Genomic DNA, 20,168 nt, shown 5'->3' with positions numbered 1-20,168 from the left:
TGGGCCCTGCTGAGAAGGATTTGCACTTCCCTCCCAAATGAGAAAAGGAGGTGCCTGCCCCCACCCCCAACCCCTCCAGCCCACCCTTGCCATGTCCAGGGATCTGACCAGTGCAGCCTATTCTGAAAGCCTGTCTAGGAGCCCAGATGAGAGACTCAGGTATAACCAGGCACGTGTTTGGGAGCAATCACTTAATGACAGAAGATGGCTTTTCCATCCTCAACATCCGCCTGATTAACTTACGGAACAAAACGGGTATCCTTCGCTGTAAGGCTGATTTCCAAATATTCCAAGATCCTGACATTCCAAGAGGTTGGGGAGAGAAAAGGGCTTCGTTACTCCAGAATGGCGCCTGACTTCGCATTCTCTTCTCCCTCCCTCCTCATAATCACCTTGCGTGCAGCTGTTCTGCAAGCATATCTGCCTTGGGCCAGGTCTGGTAGAGGGAGGCACATCTGCCGCCCAGGTGTCGGGCTGTGAAATCGGTGCAGAGATGGCCGGAGGGAGCCAGCCCAGCGGCCGGCTAGACTTGCTTTCCCAGCCTGCCTTGCTACAGGAGCACCCTCATTAGCACATGGTCTTCTTTTGACTGTTGCCATTATTGTCCTCCTCGTGTCAGATGACCTGGAGACGCTGGATACAGATTGAGAAGGATGGTCTCGTTGACCCACCATGAAGAGGGCAGTTGTGCTTGTGAAGAGCTCTTCCCAGAAAAATCACAGTTTTTGTTTGAACCTCCTCATTGAGTCCTGTTCGTTGTCTCATAAAGACCAGGGACGTTCAGATTCTTCACTTGCACTGGCCATGCAGGTGGTCTCTCGGACTCAGCTCGGGGTGTTGCAGGTGGCCTAACATGCTCTCTCCACCCTCCCTCTTCACCTGGTCACGAGGTCCTCATAAATTTCTACCCATTCTCGGGTCCTGCCTCTTTACGGAATACTTCACCAACTGTACCTGAAGAGCGTGCAGTGTGTTCTCAGCGTCGTCTTAAGGTAATGGGCCAGTCGCCTAAACAAATCAGTCATCCCCATATCTGGAAAAGACAGAACCCATTTGAATATGCTGATAATTGGTGCAAATATTCTGGATTGTTTAAATAGAGAATGATGTGTGACTTGAAACCTCCAGTCTGCATTTTATCTGCCAAAAAACCCAAGGAGAGCACACTAGAACTCACGGTTGTGGAAACCTCTTTGCCTTTGCTCTGTGAGGTGAAAACAGAGGTGAAGATCACTTCCTGTAGGGAGACCTTAGGCCTGTAACTTACGTCTCTGATCCTCGGTCTTCTTATATATAAAGAGTGTGGCTAGGAGTACTGAGCACCTTGCACAGTGCTGGGAGGATTGGCTGTACAGTCTCTAAAGCTTCCAGGGGGTACCTGGCACATAGTAGGAGGCTTAATTAATAATATTAATTACCGATATTATTAATGTTACTACTATCATGTGATATAATCCCTGTGATCCGATTTATAAAATAATTCCCATCATGGAATATATGGTGTATAATTCCAAGACGTGTCTGGTGAGCAGGGAAACAGGTTTCATGAAATAATTCACATGCAAGCAAAATCACAACATGTTGAAATTTACTAAGCTAAAATGACAGAGCCTTGAGGTTGAGGGGTAGCGTTATCTGGCAAGGTGTAGATGAGATTAATGTACTGATGGCAAAACTCAGGTTCCAGGCTTCACTCGGTCAGGAGCGGTGAGTAGCCAAGACCACACCTCTCCTCTCTATCCCTGGTGCCCCTTGCTCAATGAAAGTCCATCATCCCTCACCTCCTTACACAAACCATGCAGCCCGCACCTTCGCCTGCAGATATTCACCAGATCTATTCATGTCTCACACCTGTACCTTGCTGAGAACCTTTCCTCGGCTCTCTATTTCCCTCAGGATGGTGCACAAGCCACCTGAATAGCAAAGGGGGGTCTCCTGGGAGAGGAAACTGTCCAAGAACAGCTGACGTCACCATCAGCACCATATCGAACTGTCTGGTCATTCATTCAGTGCATATTCACAAATGTCTGCCAGAGCTGGGCACTTTGTCTAGATGAAGGGAGTACAGGTTGTAAACATCCTCACCCCTCAACGAGCTTACCCTTAGTCAGATGGGAATGAAACACAATAAATAATACATAATATCATTTAATGCCAAGTCTTGATAAATGCTTTGAAGAAAAATAAAGCAGGTTTGCCTGTTGATAAGAAAACCATTAGAATATCCTGTAGACCAAGCAAGGTCATCATTGTTCCATCTTGCAGTGAAGGAGAACACCACCCTGCCAGGGTCCTAGTATGTCCCAGCAAGGGAAGGTCGGCAGATATTGCTAGGGTTCTGGGGTCTGGTGGGTGTCTCAGCACGGGGATCTGATTGGGATTGGGCTCCGTTAAGAATGGTAGACCTCTCAAGTCTTGGTTTGATCATCGAGCACTTTCCCTATTGTCCTGAGCAGTCTGTTGTTCAGATAAATTGCTTTGGGGGAAGTTTCCCAAGTAAATCATGAGATACTTTTACTTGTGGACAGCCTTATATTTCTGGGCAAGAATTTTCTGGAACAAATAGCAAAGTCACAAAAGTCATGTTGGCGGAGACATCCATGGTTCCTGGTCCTGATATTTTGCTGCAGGACACAGCCTACCTTAGAGCTCTCAGGGCTCAGTGTACAACAGAGGTCACCCCAGGTCATTGCCTGGGCTGAGCCGCCCTGTGACCCTCAGGATAGGGTTGCCAGATTTAGCAGATCAGAAGTATTTTATCTGGCAATCAATGAATCACTTGCATATGAAATCTAGATTTTTAGCTTCTCCTGCAAGCATCAGAATAATGTGCAACATCCAGACCCTGTTCCCACAAGGCGTCTGCTGAGCTGAGAGGCTCCCTTGATGGTTTCTCATTCACTGCAGTTCCCACCCAGCCCTGGAAAGATCCAAGGTGGGGAGCTCTGGAATGGACTCGGGCTCCTTCGAATGAGCTTGGTGTGCTTGCACGAGTCCCCTTCCTTCTCCGTGCCCTGGAACATGAGCTGAAGAGTCATTGGAGCTGGATGCATTCCCTCCAGCCCTGTGAGCCACCCACATGGATATTTTAGTGCTGCTTTAAATTAAGTACACTCACAAACATCCAACTCAGGGGTGTTTGGCAAATAAATGTGACCATTCTATTATGGGTTTTGAAATGTTTGGAAATCTGACCCCTGATTTTGTTATAATCTCTTCGGTAACTGTTATTAGGTTGGTGACCTAATAAGAAATTATTAACTGGGGAGCTATAATTTGGAAGCTTGTAATTTTCTTAATGGACATTGATTTGTGTAACCCTGATTAAAATACAATGAAGCCTGAGGCTTAAATGTTTTATTCTGAAAGGTTGAAAAGATGGCAGTGGACTCTAGAAATGTATTGGCTCAAAAACTTCACTGAAATAATATTATTTGAAGCCTTTTGTGAGCCTAAAACGATGTGACAAAAAATATTCGATGCCAACTCCCATGGCCTCAGAAAGCTGAGGGAATATAGGTTTCTTCAGATGAAGTCTGGAAAAACGCTTCCAGATTACCTCAGGAGTGAAAAGAAAATTATTATTCCATCCCATGGCCCCGCTAATTCTTTTCAGCGTTGATTCTGTCAAGTAATTAGAATCCAAATGGAGGAAACATTCATAATTGTCACTTATTACACTTTACCAGAGGTGACTGCTCCAGAGAAGCTCCGGCAGGACAAGAACAAAGCGATTACCAGAGAAATAACGCAGGGCAATGATCAGGCCTTCCTGCGCACATTCCCCGAAGCCAGTCACACACTGGGTGGGGATGGTTGCTGATTAAAATAGGCCTCCACAGCTAGGAGTCTTCAAAGAAAATCTTTTGCTATCACGTTGTCAATCGAGTGCTAATGAGTCCTGTTTCCACTCCCTCTCCCATACCACAGACATCCATCTTGTAGCTCTTCGTTACTTAAAAGCATGTATAAGACCGTCTACACTCCCCCCGCCCCACAACTTCACAAGTGAAATATGCACTCGGTTGAGGGGGCTATATTTAAAACACCTCCTCCCCTTTTATCATTGCATTTCTTCACTTGGTATAGACTAAAATACAAGGTATGTGTCGCTGTGAGGATGTTTTTTCCCCCTAATTTCTGAAATAATACCGTAGCTCGGAGATTAATGTTCGGGCTTTACCAAGATTATAATAAATGAATATTGCTTTGATCTAAATATTTTTTGAATGGTTGTTGCTGATCGCTCTCTCTCTCTCTCTCCCCTGTAATCTTTTAAGAAAGCCTTTGGACTTGCCAGTCTGACACCCAGGGGGACATGAGTGCAGCTGCCTTTCCTTCCCCCTCATCGCGAGGATAACTCTGTTCTCAGTTTCACCCAAATTAGTCCCAGGATTTCAGTTGTCTCTCTTGTCCAACATTCCATCATGCAATTCATTAAAACCTTCACATGAAATATTTAACAGATGAGTTATGTCATAATTCACATTATGGTTTTAAATTGTTATTCATGTGGTAAGTCATTTATCCTGGACATTAGCAGACCTCTGGAATGGGCCCGTATTTGATGTAAGGAAGGTTAGGATTCTTTTGCTCAACATCCCACAACAGTGGCCTGACTCCAAACCCCTGGCTGATTATGAAATATTCTCTGAAAAGTGACATTCAAATTCATTGTTAGTTCAACTTGCAATTAACTATCTTGAAAACAAACAGAGGAAAACATTTAAACAAATGTGGCCTGGCTCACAGCTATTATAGTTGACCGTTAATTAAGGCAACTTGGAATCCAAATGTGCCAGGCCTTGTTACTATCACCGCGAGCGATCACTGCCATTGTACACAAAGGAATGAAAATTCAGGCGCTCTGTCAAAGGGGGGCTGAGGACAGGATGGGAGATATTAAGCCAGCTCAGTAAAAATAGCCACTACCCTGCTTGAGAAATATGACCAGTAGGGGCTCATTTTCTGGATGAGATAACGCACGTATGGCCAGCATTTATTTGTAGAATGTAGGTTTTGGGGCACCTGGGTGGCTCAGTCAGTTAAGCGACTACTTTTGGCTCAGGTCATGATCCCAGGGTCCTGGGATTGAGCCCCACATCGGGGTCCCTGCTCAGTGGAGAGCCTGCTTCTCCCTCTGCCGCTCTCCCCTGCTTCTGCTCTCTCTCTGTGTCAAATAAATTAAAAAAAAAAATTAGGTTTTAAGAAAACTTTTCCCACTCTTTAGTAATGAAATACACGGGATATTCTTAGCAGATATTTATTAACTTATTAGAGTTTCATTTTCTCTAATAAAGATGCACTTTTCTACCCTATCCCATGGTTTGGAATCTATTAGAAAATACTGCTGTGGGCCACCCAGATTCAGGGTTGCTCTGGAACCTTTCTCTGCCTGAGCCCTGGGCTGCAATCATTGTCACATGCTGCCAGCAGTGACCAGTCAGTTGAGAAGCTTTGATGGGTATGTTGGCTGATGAGCACCTGGAGCTGGGGGTGCCAGTATCGGGGACAATAACCCTCCTGGATTCTGTATGCGGACCTGTCTAGCCTTGTCCTGAGGGTGTGTAAATGATCACAATTCCAGAAGGGGAACATGACGGTGTTTGAATGGTGGTGCACAGCTTTCCTTAATCCTGAGGGGGAAAAAATCCAGTCTAAAAGCTTGCTCAAGTGAAAGAGAATCATCACCTTCTGTTCTCTGCTTTATGTTGCTAATGCTCAAATGGTCTCCATCCCCCTTTTTTGGTATCATCATTTAGTTGGGCGTTGATCCACCAATACTACACCACATACATTGCTAGCAGTGAAGAGTATGGATTCATCATGGATGAATTTTTTGTTCAATCTCAATATCTTGGCACAAAAGATTGTATGTGGTGGTGAAATCCAAGAATAAAGGATAAAAGCTCTAGGAAGAAATCATAGCAGGAATGTTGACAACACTATCAAGCCTTTTAGAGTGTTCTAAGGTACACAATTTTATTTTGTGTCATGTATCCCCAGCCCACAAAAGTTTTGTTCAGAAGCTAAAGCTAGTATGACTCTTCGCAGGGACAGAGAGGTGAAGTAATGTATCCTTTGGACACATCCTCAGCAGTCTTAGAAACAGGGTTCACATCCAGTTCTCTTAGTAAAAATTTTCCTGGTTACAATTTGTTGATGGTGGCTGGATTATTTTTCTGTCTCCTGGATGAGCTCTCAGTGTGTATGTGAATATATTGTATGGCTGGAGGAGTGGGCAAATGGAAGTAAGGGTGTTTGTGCGAGCTTGCATGCCAGGCATGGTGAGCACTATTTTACAAACCGGATTTGTGCTCCTAGGGGTATTGTTGCAAGTCGAGGCCAAGCCCACAGAAAATTATTTCTAAATGAATACAATATGAAAAAGTTATTTTATTTCTAATTTTACATGTAACATTGTTCTTTGGCGAGTCTCGGATTACACTTGAATGCATGTCTATTAACCTGATATGAGATGCATGCATGATTTCATCTTGAATGCATTTGAATATAATAGCACTGGAAATGTAATTTGTATTCTCAAATTTTATAAAGCAAAATAAATAAATCTTGGGGGTGGTAGCCACATTGAGCATATTGCATTGATTTCTTTGGGTTTCTCTCAAACTAATTACCAACTTCCCCTTGCAAATCCAGGTCTTCTCACACTGGCAGTTCTATCTGATCTAAATCCTCTGTACCTAAGTCATCCTCCGGGGAGTAGGTAACATGGACAGGTCTGTGGAGAACTTCACCATTGATCCTTAAGGAGTGCCAATACTCAATTCCTCTCTGTGATTGCTCCTGTTATCACTGATCACTGTCCAATAGAACTCTCTGTGATGATGGGAATGTTCTAGGTCTTCATGATCCAGTGCAGTAGCCACTAGCCCCATGTGGCTATTGACCACTTAAAATGTGACTCGTACAACCATGAAACTAAATTGTTAATTTTATTCTATTTTAACTTAAATAGCCACTAACTTGGACAGCACAGGACTGGAGCATTTGAGGTTAGCTGTCTGTCCCAGTCCAAGCACACTAGTCATTGACGTTCTGCACATGAAATGGCTGTATGGTTAGGTGGTTGATGCTCTGTGCTCATCTCTATCTGTTCTGGGAACCCTGAAGTGCTGTCCTCTCTTCAGTGATTTGACTGCCCTCTCCAGGTCCCCATCCCTGGCTGTTGTATCTTCATCTCAGTATACCCATCACCTTGCACATACTGGGTTTCTGATAAACATGGAGTAGGAGAAGGAGGGGGAAGTAGGTTGTAAGGAAGTTAGAGAGTTGAGGAAAGAAGATGCCTGGGACATACTTCATTGAAGGTATGTGGTCTGCATTGCTGAGCTGAAAATCTGTACTGAGGCCCTCCTCAAGTATTGAGGAGAATTACAGAAACAGTAACCTGAACAATTCAACCCAAAAGATGTCAGTGCTCCAGATGCCTGAATATTCCCTATGAATAGCTCTGGGGCTCTTTGGGATGGCAATTCTCATAACAATGATTGTGTTGTTTTGCTGGTTTCCAAAGACCACCCCGTATCTCGGGGTCACTGTCCTAGAGGCTCACATAGTACCAGCCCATGGGGAAGGATACATTTTTCTGGGTCTATTCCACTCCTGGAAGGTGAGGTAAGATGCTGTGATGGAAAAGGGATTCTTGCTCCATCCTCAGGATAAAAGCCCTTAGCAGGGACTCTGAGAGCATTTGTAATCAAATGGAAGTGAGGAGCACCATGAACTCCAGGAGAGATATGTTGATGATTTTCTGGACTGTCTAAAAGATTTCAGACCCCAGGAATGGTGTTTTTATTTTCTGCATTCTCTTTGGGACTCGGGTTTCACTAAAGCATTTTCTGTCCTTGTTTTCCTTATTAAATTAGCAAGATTGACTTGAATCAGAATATACTGTTATGGCTTAAAATGTTGTTGAAAGAACAAAATAGACAGGCATGACAAATATCTCAGGTTCCATTTGGGATATGTGGGGGGTGGGGGAAGACAGTGGGACTTGCTAAAGGAATAGATGACCTTTTTTTCTGTTCTGACTTTTTTTTTCTGATAAAAGTTGAAAAAAGAAAAAAAAGTGGAACTAAAGGAAAATAGTGAAAGGAATCTAAATTTCTGTTTGTGGAAGCTCATATTTGTTTTCTTGAATAGAGTTGGCCAGAAGATGCTTCTTAAGTATTTTTCTTTGTTGGGGGGGGGAGGGGAGTTTAATTCTGTTTTTTTTTCTTTTCTTTTTTTGGTGTGTTTTTCCCACTTTAAATCATTTTCATGCTTAAGAGATCATTAGCCAAATGTATTAGCCAAATGCAGCAGGGGGTTGCGGCTGTTTAGCTCCTCTGCTTCTGGTCTCCCACTATCTGGGCCATTTCCCTTGTACTTGTCCTTTTCAAGGCTTCCATCGTGGACTTTCTGAAATACAGATCTGAGGTCCTGTCATTTCTCTACTTAACCTTAAATGGCTCTTCAGACTTTATAGCAAGTGTCAACAAATTTTTTCTGTAAAGGGCCCAATAGTAAGTATTTTAAGCTTTGTGGGCCATTCAGTCTCTATTGCAACAACTCAACACTGCCGTGATGCCATTGAACAGTATAGAAACAAATGAATGTGGCTGCATTCAAATAAAACTTTATTGATTAAAAGAAGCTGGATCTGGCCCAAGGGCCTACAGGTTACTCTTCAGATGCGTTGGCCTGACATTCATGTCCTTCAGCCGTTTGACCTCAGTCTGCACAACGATGTCCCCCACTCCCATTCCTTCAGCCTCAGAAGACACTAGGGTCTTTTAAAAGTTGCATCCTTTTGTCTGTGCTGTGTCTGGACTTGGGTTACCATCTTTCCTCTGTTCTTACTTTTCCTGCCAGTGGGGTCTCTAGGCATAACCTTACACAAAGCTCCTGCCAGCTCAACCCCCTCCATCTTCTGTGCTCCACGGTCCTCTGGAAAGCCTCTGACATTGCGTTTACCATGTGGCTACTCCCCAGCTAGACACCATGGGAGCGTGTTTTCTCATTCCCCTTAGCACCCAACTGAGAGCTCAGCATAGGGAAGGCCACTGAACAAATGGTTATGAAGTTGACTTGCCCATGAGCTTGTGATTCTCTTCATCATAGAGAAGTATGTCAGCTTGTAGGTGAAAATGCTACAAACCCAGATGTGCCACAGGGAGCCAGGGGCCAGAGTTGCTGGGAAGGGCAGGGGGGTCAGCCAGCAAAAACACAGCCGGGGTAAAACCAAGCATATGAGGCAGTCAGGACCATCAGGAAGCCCTGTGGCATCGACCTCATGGCCCAGATGGGGGTGAGTGAGGAGCGAGGAAAGCCGTGTCTAGTTTAGGGCATCAGGAGCAGGGAGGGGACGCAGCCTGCTGGAGGGGGATCAGAGAGAAGCAGCCCGCATGATTAATGGGACAGAGGGGCTGACTCAGGAGGAAAGATTAAAGCGCTCTGAGGAGCTGGGGTACAGGCTGAAAGGGGCAGATGATAGCAGGCTTCAGGAATGTGAGACGGATAAACACCCAGGAGGGAGCAGCGAGCTTCATTAGGGAGGTGAAAATTGGGGGGTGGGGGAGGCCTCCCTCAAAGAATGGAAGGGGTTCTCAGAAAGGGCATGGGTGCTGATGGGGGACACAGGTGATGACGGGTGGGCCAGGGGCAACTCTGGGCTGCTGGCACAGGCCATTGTGGGGTGATGCTTTCAGGAAACCCTCTGCCTTATCCTTTAGCGTCTGGAAGCCAGCCAGGGCTATTGACCATGGCCCTCAGAAGTGACCTTAGAATTACTCTGACTACCAGCCTGGGGAGTGTTGGCTGGGAAACCATGCAGGGGGGAAGCTGCACAGAGAAAACATGGAAGATGAAAAAGAAGCTCATTCCCACCCTTCTCCTAGATACCAAGGAGTGGATGTCCCAACAGTTTGAGGCCCTCTGTCCTGAAGTCCGCTCTCTGCCATCCCTCCCTGTCTTTGGTAGAACCAGAGATACTCATTACAAGCCCCTTCTTAAGGGCAGGCTCTCACCTCTGCCCGCTGGGGGATCTGAGCAAAACCCAGCCTGCACCCTGGTCCACAGCGTCCTCTGTTGGCTCATCCCCAACAAGGATACAGCCTGTCAGGCGTTTTGGAAGATAAGATGTATTTGAAACCAGAGTAAGTGGCCGTCAGCCTCCAAACTCAGGTTCCTTCAGGTATTCTCTGAGATTTTCTCCGGGGCTGGGAAGAGCAGCTTGTGTTATAGTCTGTCTGACAAAGTGCGCCATGTTGTGGCAGGTCCTCAACAGCCAGTCCATTAAGGCCTCTGGAGCAGCCGCGTTCAACCCTGGCTGCCCATTAGAATCACTAGGGGCTGTTTTTCAACTACCCTTGCCTAGACATCACTCCCAGGGATTCTGATTTAAATGGTCTAGGTGTGGAGGGGGAGGGCACCCAGGCATCAATACTTTATTTCTTAAAGTTCCCCAGGTGGTTCTAATGTGTTGAGAACTGCCCCTGAAAAACCTCTATTTGGGGGTGATTATAATTCATATTAATATTACTCCTCTTTCTCTATAACTACTGACTGTAACATAACCTGAAAGGTTTTTTAAAAAGCAGGCATTTACCAATGGGTCATCTGTGTGCTCAGCATCTTGCATACCGGTGGTATGCAGATGTGGCAAAAATTGGGGAGGTTTTGTGCAAAGGACTGAAGTTTGCAAAATGGCACTGGGATAAATGGTGTCCCATGTGGGGTCCAGTGTTTCCAGCCCAGAATCTCACTCTGTCTTTCCAGACTCCTCTAACATCTTCTGACCATCTGATGAGCTTTTTGCTCTGCCTTGAGCACTTTCTGAAATAGTTTCAAGAGTTACCTCATTTTGGCTTAGTCGAGAGAAGCAGTGTGAGCTTGTTCATGTCCTCGTTCTAAGGCTCCACCAAATGCTACTTCCCAAAGTTTCAAGTCACTTTCTTAACTCCTTTTTCTGTATGTTTTTCTCACTAGAACCAGCATGCACTTTTGCTGGAGGGAGCCTTTCACAGCCAAACAGAATTGCATAATTCCCTCAAAGTTCCTGGGGAGGGAAAATCATCATCATCGAGATGTGGATGCTGGGGGCCGGTTTAACTAAAGTCACATCATAGCAAAGTGACTCACTTCCAAACACCAGCCTCATGACAAGTGCTTTCCAAATGTTCTATCTCAAAAACACATGCATAATATACATTTTAGACATGCGAGTTCATACAGTAATAACTAGAACAAGAACTCCGAAGAAGAAGCAGTGGTTTTCTAAATACGCTTTCTTTCTTTTTTTTTTTTCATTCCTGTTTCTAGCCTGGGTTGGGGAGGGGAGTGACCCCAAGTGTATGAATTTGAGAAACACACAGGTAACATGTCTCCAAAGAGTCATCTGCACTGTACTTAGTTTGTTCCATGTCAAAAGTTCTGCGAGTGTAATTAACCTTGAGAATTCCTTACCTGAAAGATAAAATGTCTTAGTTTGTAGACTTCAGTGTAGATTTAGTTTTTAAGTGTTCTTATCTGATAGACTTGTCTCAGCTTCTTGCCATGACAGATAACGTTCCATGATAATCTTAAATAATTGTGTGAAGGAATCTCTAATGCCTTGTTTTATTTATAATTTTTCCCAGCTGTAGGCATTCAGATGAAACTTGAATTTTTCCAGAGGAAGTTCTGGACCGCCAGCAGACAGGTAAGTTATAATCGGTGTTCGCATTTAGGTACCCGGAGCCTAGAAGTGCCCGATTTCCGATGAATGTTTGGAAAATGTACTGCTGGCTGTTCAGATTACCTTTCATTTCACTGCAAAATAAAAGGCTGTCAGCACGTTAGGCACCGCAGTCTGGGAAAGTCGGCAGCTTGCTCCTACAATCAGGTTTTTTTTTTTAATTTTTTATTGTTATGTTAATCACCATACATTACATCATTAGTTTTAGATGAAGTGTTCCATGATTCACTGTTTGTGCATAACACCCAGTGCTCCATGCAGAACGTGCCCTCTTTAATACCCATCACCAGGCTAACCCATCTCCCCACCCCCCTCCCCTCTAGAACCCTCAGTTTGTTTCTCAGAGTCCATAGTCTCTCATGGTTCATCTCCCCCTCCGATTTCCCCCCCTTCATTCTTCCCCTCCTGCTATCTTCTTCTTCTTTTTTTTTTTTTAACATACAATGTATTATTTGTTTCAGAGGTACAAGTCTGTGATTCAACAGTATTGCACAATTCACAGCGCTCACCATAGCACATACCCTCCCCAATGTCTATCACCCAGCCACCCCATCCCTCCCACCCCCCAACACTCCAGCAACCCTACAATCAGTTTTAATGGTGAAATCGGGATAGTGACTTTCCAAAGGAGAAGTTTCTCCTTTATCTATTGGGGACTTTTGTGACTTTCCATAGTGACTTTTTTCCTAGTCTTGTGATGCCTGGTAATTTATTTGTGAATTTCTTTATTGCACTTTTGAAGGCCTTTGCATAACTAGATCTGACTAAGCATGCATCTGCCCTCTTTGACCAGAGGGCTTCTCTGCCTTGGAGACTCTGGGAGCCTTCTTTCCTTGCACTGTGTTCTCAGGACTGAGCAGTCTTGATGGTATTTGTTTAGTAATTCAGCAGAGATGGCAATTTTGCCTGATTCTAATTGTTGGAATGATATATTATTTCTTAAATAAATACTTAAACACTTTAGGAAGCTATAGACTAAGAACACAGACAGGAGTTTTTTTTTTTAAAAGTCATTAGGATTTATTAAATTAAAATTAAATAATTGCACAATTATACTTTTTATTACTCAAAGATTTGAGATCTTAGGAGATATCAATATGGAATGTCAATGTAAATTAAAATGGACAATATAAATTAAAATGAAAAAGAGCCAGTTACCCCCCCCCACCAAAAAAATTAGTCTTTTATACTATTTGGAGTTGGTATGGATCCTGAGGAAGGCACATCTTGGAGCATTCCCTTTGGATGAAATTTGGTATTTGCATAAAAAGCAAGAACATCTTATAGCTTGTCTTTGAATAATAATTAAGTGGCTGCCAGAGCAGATGCTGGAATGTCCATGTAACATGGTTGCTTTCTCCCCACCCCACAGTGTGCCTCTCTGGATGGAAAATGCTCCATCAGCTGTGATGATGAGGTAAGACAGCCCCCGGCCATGTTTCTGCTCTGGTCAAGGGGAGGTGACAGAGGGGGCCTTCTTACAGAGGGAGTGCCGCTGTAAATGGAGCCAGGTCTGACAGATTGCTCTGGGCCAAGCTCCCAAACCCCAAGGGCATTTTCCTCCTTCCTTCCTTCCTTCCTTCCTTCCTTCCTTCCTTCCTTCCTTCCTTCCTTCCTTCCTCCCTCCCTCCCTCCCACCCCTCCCCTCCCACCCCTCCCATCCCCTTCCCTTCCCCTCCCATACCCTTCTCTTCCCCTCCCATCCCCTCCTCTTCCCTTCCCTCCCCTCCCCTTCCCTTCCCTCCCCTCCCCTTCCCTCCCCTTCCGTCCCCTCCCCTTCCCTCCCCTTCCCTTCCCTTCCCTTCCCTTCCCTTCCCTTCCCTTCCCTTCGCTTCCCTTCCCTTTTCTTCCCTTCATCAGCTAGTTTATGAGAGCTGGAAAAATGTGCTTTCAAAGTCCCATGGAGGGGTGCCTGGGTGGCTCAGTTGGTTAAGTGTCTGACTCTTGATTTTGGCTCAGGTCATGATCTCAGGGTCCTGGGAGTAAGCCCTGCATCGGGCTCTGTGCTCAGCAGGGAGCCTGCTTAAGATTCTCTCTCTCCCTCTGCACTTCCCCCTCCACTTACCTGCTCCCCCTCCACCCACTCTCTCTCTCAAAAAAATTAAAAATAGGGGCACCTGGGTGGCTCAGTCGTTAAGCGTCTGCCTTCGGCTCAGGTTGTGATCCCAGGGTCCTGGGATCGAGTCCCGCATCGGGCTCCCTGCTCGGTGGGAAGCCTGCTTCTCCCTCTCCCTCTCTCACTCCCCTCTTGTGTTCCCTCTCTCGCTGTGTCTCTCTCTGTCAAATAAATAAAATCTTAAAAAAAAAAAATTAAAAATAAATAAATAAAAAATAAATGTCCCATGGACAGCACTATTGGAATTTTGGCATTTTATAAGAAATAATACAAATCACTGCCTTTTGAAGCTCACATTACAGTTCTCAAAGCTTTTGCCCATATGTTCACTCTTCTCATCCTGGTAACAACCCAATGAACTGGGTAGGAATGATCATCCCGTTTGGCAGAGGGGGAAATGGAAGATGAGAGAAATTAAATGACTTGCTTAATTTCATGTAATAAATAAGCTGAAAATCTAAGGAGTTGAAAACTCAGAATTTTTCGTTCTAGCGTAATATTCTCTCCCACAACTCTTTCCCTCCCTCCCTTTCTTTTTATCTCTCTCCCTCTCTGTCACTCTTTTGAGAAGAGGAATTTGAATCCCACACATGAGAAATAGAAGAAAAAAACGTGATATTGTCATAAGTCTACCCATCAGATTTTTGTTTTTACAGCATTCAATCTCTTATGCCCTCTGCCCTGAGATTTAGAACAAGGAGGTGTGTAGTGACCTTTCGAGTGGCTCAGGTAGCCTTTCTTTCTCTACATTAGCTAAAACATTAGTCAATACATAAGCCGGAACTTATATATAATCATATTTGTATTCCTTCTGGTTACCACAGGGATTCAAGAAATCCTGACCAAATTTAATTTCAACAGAGATATCGTAAATTAGAGAGGCATCTGGGTGGCTCCGTTGGTTAAGTGGCCGACTCTTGATTTTGGCTCAGATCAAGGGTCCTGGGATTGAGCCCCGCATCAGGCTCCACACTCAGGGGGAAGTCTAATTGAAATTCTCTCTCTCCCTCTTCTTCTGCCCCTCCCCCCACTTGTGTGTGTGCACACTCTCTCTCTAAAATAAATAAATCTTTAAAAAAAGAAAGCATAAATGAGAGATATATTTCAAAAAAGTAGGCAAAAACAAGGAGACAAATATAAAAGGGCATCCAGGATGAAGTTAAAATACAAAATGCTTGGTCCCCAAAGATCATAATTGTTGTATGAATCAGTATCCAAAGAGTAAAAGCCAATTAGCTTTTTAACAGAAGCCCAATTTTCTCTGACCATCAGATCAAAAATAATTTTTCCTTAGGAAAGAGCATCCTGTGATATTTTATGATCAATACCCTTTCGTTAAGTTCAAGAATGCCATTCATAAGACAGTCAAGCAGCCTCAAATCTCTCCTCCCCCTTTGAGATATTTATTTTCATATGGGAGCGCTCAGCTCAAGACAATACAGCTCAATGATAGTATTGATTAATCAGTGTCACGGGGCCCTGTGTTAAGCCCTTCACTTGTACAGTAGGTACAATTACTAATCCCAATTTACAGCAAGAAAACTAAGGATAGTTCGTTGGTTAGTTGGTGACTATATGGATGGTTGGTTGGCTGGTGGGATGGGTAATGTTTTGGATAGTTGATTGGTTGATTGGTTACTAGGTGGTTGGATGGATAGACAGATGAAAAATGAATAGCTGGTTAAACAAGTTGATGAATAATGAGTAATTTTCCTATATCCATACTACCTCTGTGCATCCTCACATATAAAAGTAAGTGGGAATGGGTGCCACTTAGAGTTAGAAACATCCAGAATATATTTGTTGTTCAATGGCTGATTTCACAGGCGATATCGCACGGTAGTTAGCAGGCTATGGAGTTAGATAACTAGCTTCAAATTGTGACTCTGACAGCCTTGTGACCTTGGGCAAGTTTCTGAACCTCTCTGTGGGGACAGGACTATCCACCTCATGGGGTAAGGGTGAGGAATGAATGAGATAATATATTTTAAAAAAATGCATGGCACAGCTCCTGGCAAATGGTAAGCACTCAATAAAGTGCACTCAAAAACCAAAAATGTCTGCAGACTCTTTCTTCCCTGAGAGTTTAGTGGTTCCCCTGAGTCTAAAACTCAGATGGCAATGGCATATGCACTCTAGTCATATTTGCAGTCTCCGCCGGGCAGATGCATGCCTTCCCCACTACTAATGGTCTTCTTCAGCAGTCATGGGGATAAGTCCCCATACAAATGGTTGTGGAAAAGTTCATATGCTTGGAAAATTAAGCATTGAGTTTGCTCTGATTTCTGAACTTGATCTGATGCTCAAATGTCCTCATTTTGCACTGTGAAACTATCATCCATTTCCCATTTTGACTCTAAGTTTGGCTTCAGGCAACCAGTTGACATAGTTTAAAATGGAAATGCCAGTCCTGTCTTCCCACCGAAGCCCCTTCCCAACCTTTCAGCAGAATCTTTCCATGTGTCATTCTCCTTTCATGACTTTTAATTAAGCCTTTGAGACCATGTCCCTCCTTCTCCCCCAACTGCCCTCAAGTGATCAGGGCCCCATTAAAAACAGCTGTTGGGGCTCATTAAGTTCACATGCTCTGGCTTCTCCTCTGCACTGAAGACCTGGCCCAGCTCCCTCAGACTTATCAGACATGCTTTGTGTTGGACCCATTCCAGCCCCTCTGTCTCCCCCATCAGTGGACTCCCTGGGCCCTGGCTGGAGTGCCCTAGGCTGCTGGGTGGAGTCAGTATGGCCAGATGTCTTCCCATCTTGAATAGTATACATCTTGGTTTGGCCCAGGCAGTGCCTGAGCCATGTGACTTGGAGGGCCTGGTAGTGGGCCTGACTGAAGACTTGGAAGGAGCTCCGTTCCATCCAAGGCGAACGTTGACTTCAGAGACTCACTCGTTCCCTCAAAGCATGTTTACTGAGCCCTTATGTGCCTGCTAGCCAGCGTGACCTCTGGGATTCAATTGGAAGTAGAGTCAGAAATGGCTCCTTTCCTACTGGAACTGGTTAGCTGGGGAGATAAGCGTAGGTGATTATCAGCTGTGATAAGTGCTGTGAATTAAGCAATTAAACAAACCTGAGACGGTTGGGGAAGTCTTCCCTGAGGAGGTAACTTGAAAGTCAACTGAAGAGGGAGAGGGAGATGATATTGAAGACAGTGCCTGAAGCATGAGAAGAACTTCGAGGGCAGAGAACACCATGTATAAGGCATGGAGGCGGCCAAGGTTACTGCCGTCTATGGACACATGGTTGGCCTTCAGATGGAGGTGGAGAAGGAAAGTCATGCCCCCCTCTCATCTCAGTCTGACCTGGAGTACTATTGTCTCTCCCTCTTGTTTCCTTCTCCCACTCACCTTTCCAACAGCCACCATCTCCTGACGAGAGCACCAGAATTTTGCAAGGAGAGTGGAAGACGAGAAAGTTCTCTTCTGGGGCATTTGGAGGCACTGTTGAGGGCAGTGAGTGGATCTAAAACTTCATATTCAAATGCAGCTGCCACCCTTGCTTGTTCCAAAGGAATCGAGCTTAATAATCATAACTAGACTTCCGTAAGGCCTTACACACATTTCCTCTGGAATCTGAAGAACCTCTCTGAAGGAGGACAGACTGGGGAAGGGCTAAATCCAAGCAACCTGGTGCCTCCATCTCTGTAACCACTTAGCCCAGTCAGGAGGGGGTTTGAGCATCATTACAATAGCTATTGAGGGCAAGGGCACAGAGGATCCTACCAAGTACTTCCTTCCAAAATAACAGCTTTGCAACAAATTTTTTTAAAACAATATCTTGATAGCTAGTGGACCAATGATGAATAGGTACAACATGTGGTGTGAAGTTAGGGTCAGTCTGTTCCACAGTCGAATATCAGGGCTGAAAGTGTGAAACCTGGAGAAAAGTAGGAAGGAGTGGCTCTTCTGTGTGCATGCAATGCAGAGACCCAGGCCCCACCCTCAGATGGAAGAACCAGCCTTCCCTGCTCTATCTCTAGCTTTCCCTCACTCCTCACAAATGAAAACAACAGGCAGTATGATACTGAGTTTCTAAGTGAGTTGTTTTAAATCACTGTTCAGTCTGCACCAATCAAAACAGAAGGCATCCCCCAAAAGGAAAGGCAAAACAGAAAGCAACAAAGTTCAGCCAACCTTGCCTGCAGAACCTCTTGCTATGAACTGTGGAACAACTTCCCTTTCTGAGAAACTGAATCTGTAGCATTAGAATACTTATAAAGATGGCACATAGTAGGTGGTCAATGACCATTTTTTGCTGAGTAGATGTAAGCAGAGGTTCTTTGAGGTCTGTGCTCAGCACTCTGCACTCATCATCCCATTTAATCTTCCCAACAACCCTATGAAAGTGTTGTCGCTACCTCCGTCTTTCAGTTAAGAAAACAGACAGGTTAAAAAGACTTCGCTCAAGGTCACACTGATAGCAACGATTGTCAGTCTCCAATTCTGAAGCAGGTATGTCAGCCTCAGGGCTAAAACCACCTTCCAGGTAACACAAGCTTGGTGCTGTGTTTCTTGCTCCCAAGTACCCTTCCTTACTGGCTTTTGTTACCACCTGGGACTGCCCAATTCGCATGGCCTGGCTATGGGTTCTAACCTCAGGTTATCTACCTGATCTGCCTTTGGGACAGGAATCAGACTTCTCTGAGCAATCTTGAGTTATCCAGTAGTTGAAGAAAGATTTTTTTTTTTTAATCAAGTTCTCTCTGCCTCTTTTTTTCTCTGTCTTTGCATTTTTTTTTTTTTTCAAACAACCTCATCCCTATATGTTTTATCAAAGATAGCTGTGGACTAGGCACTTGCAATACCTATCAAAATTGAGAGTTCCTCGAAGCCCCTCTGCCTGTCTGTTCACCCTTGGGACAGGGTGGGAAGTGGACACCTTCCAAGATGCTTGGCTTAATTTGGGGGGGAGGGGGAGTAGTATAGGAAGGGACCTGAGAAAATATCTCCTCGATTTTCTTTTATTGGGGGTGGGTGGAGTAGAGTATGGAGAAGACAACTGAACATGATTTATTGTGAAGAGACACAGAGAAAACAGTTGATCAGACTGGACTCTGGCAATTCTGTCCTGACCGTTCCATAACCCAGTACAGTGCTCACCTAACTTACTCAACTCCACTCTCCCCGCCAGTAATCATTTAATCCAAACACTTGTTGGCAGGGAGGTCCGTTCAGGAAATTATCATGGTCACTAAATTTACCTAACAAAACTGTATTGCCTGTAATGAAAACCAAATGACATCTTTCAGATTCAGTGACCCGGGTGTCCATCAATGACTCAGGTATTTGACCTTGGTATTCACAGTGATTTGTAAATCATGACATCAGCAGTTATCTGCTTCCTGCTTAATAGGGTAACCAAGGCTTTTTATAATCAGTGTAAACTTGAAATTCAAAGCTACCCATAAATAAGCATGGTACAGTGGTGTGGCATCTTCTCTGCCACCAAGTTCCTGTCATGGAATCCTAATTTAAGGGGGAGTCAGGGGAGGGAGAAGTGAATTTAAAAAAAATGTTAAATGGAAACATAGCCCAAAAAGTAGATGCCAGTTGGTACTCGGTATAGAAGAAACAAATGCTATATCCCTTAGTCCTTACCCAGGAGACCGTGCCCACTATTGTTAGAGCAAAATCTGAGGCACTTTTGGAGAAAGTGGACACCTAGGCATATAATCCTCCAGGAGCCTTGGCCGGCCCTTCTGTTCCTCTTCCTATCATATCTGGTAGGATGTAGACTAATCTGATCCACACGAGTGGATCGTAAGTATATGTTTAGACTATAGCCTAGCAGAGCTCCGGGAGATTGCTCTGGGAGATCCTGATGTGCCCATGTCTTCCCCTATGATTGGAGCGGATCTCCAACATCACTCTCATGGACTTCATGGAATCTTCCCTCTTTCTCAAGATTTTCAGTTGACTTTTTAATCTATTTGCCTTGTACCTGCTTTGTATTATCCAGTATTTATAACATTAGATGGAGAGATAGTGACCAAATATATAGGTCCAATAGCAAGAGTATTAATTGACTAAGCATGTTTGAGTAGGGACTAATTTTATAATTAGGGATGGAGGTGGTATGATGATTTTGATTCTCTAAACAGCTGGGAGGATTTAGTTAATATCCAAATATGGAGGTCACTTCTGTCCTTGTATATTTATTGATTGATTGGAGGTTAACCTCCCTTTGCTTCAGTGTCTATATCTCAAAACAAGGATCATGACATTCAAATAAGCAAAGATACGGATTTGTCTAACATGACCCAGTGTAGGCTGGGTTAAAACTCATAAGAGTACTAGTGTAGGGGCG

At 44.4% G+C, this 20,168-nt stretch overlaps 1 protein-coding gene across 1 annotated transcript in view; it reads left to right on the top strand.

Annotated features, from left to right (window-relative positions):
• Positions 1–20,168, top strand: part of CACNA2D3 (calcium voltage-gated channel auxiliary subunit alpha2delta 3) — an 858,477-nt gene that overhangs the window by 749,278 nt on the left and 89,031 nt on the right. The window contains exons 28-29 of the mRNA XM_064595053.1: positions 11,643–11,704; positions 13,113–13,157. Coding sequence (XP_064451123.1) covers positions 11,643–11,704; positions 13,113–13,157 — 107 coding nt within the window. The remainder of the gene's footprint in view (positions 1–11,642; positions 11,705–13,112; positions 13,158–20,168) is intronic.

Source organism: Mirounga angustirostris, unplaced genomic scaffold (genome assembly GCF_029215605.1).
Source record: "Mirounga angustirostris isolate CCGP_5_RB_7025 unplaced genomic scaffold, mMirAng1.0.hap1 SCAF_1, whole genome shotgun sequence".
NCBI classification, from domain to species: Eukaryota; Metazoa; Chordata; class Mammalia; order Carnivora; family Phocidae; genus Mirounga; species Mirounga angustirostris.
Note: the sequence above shows the minus strand (reverse complement) of the source record. Positions and strands in the feature narration are given on the sequence as shown.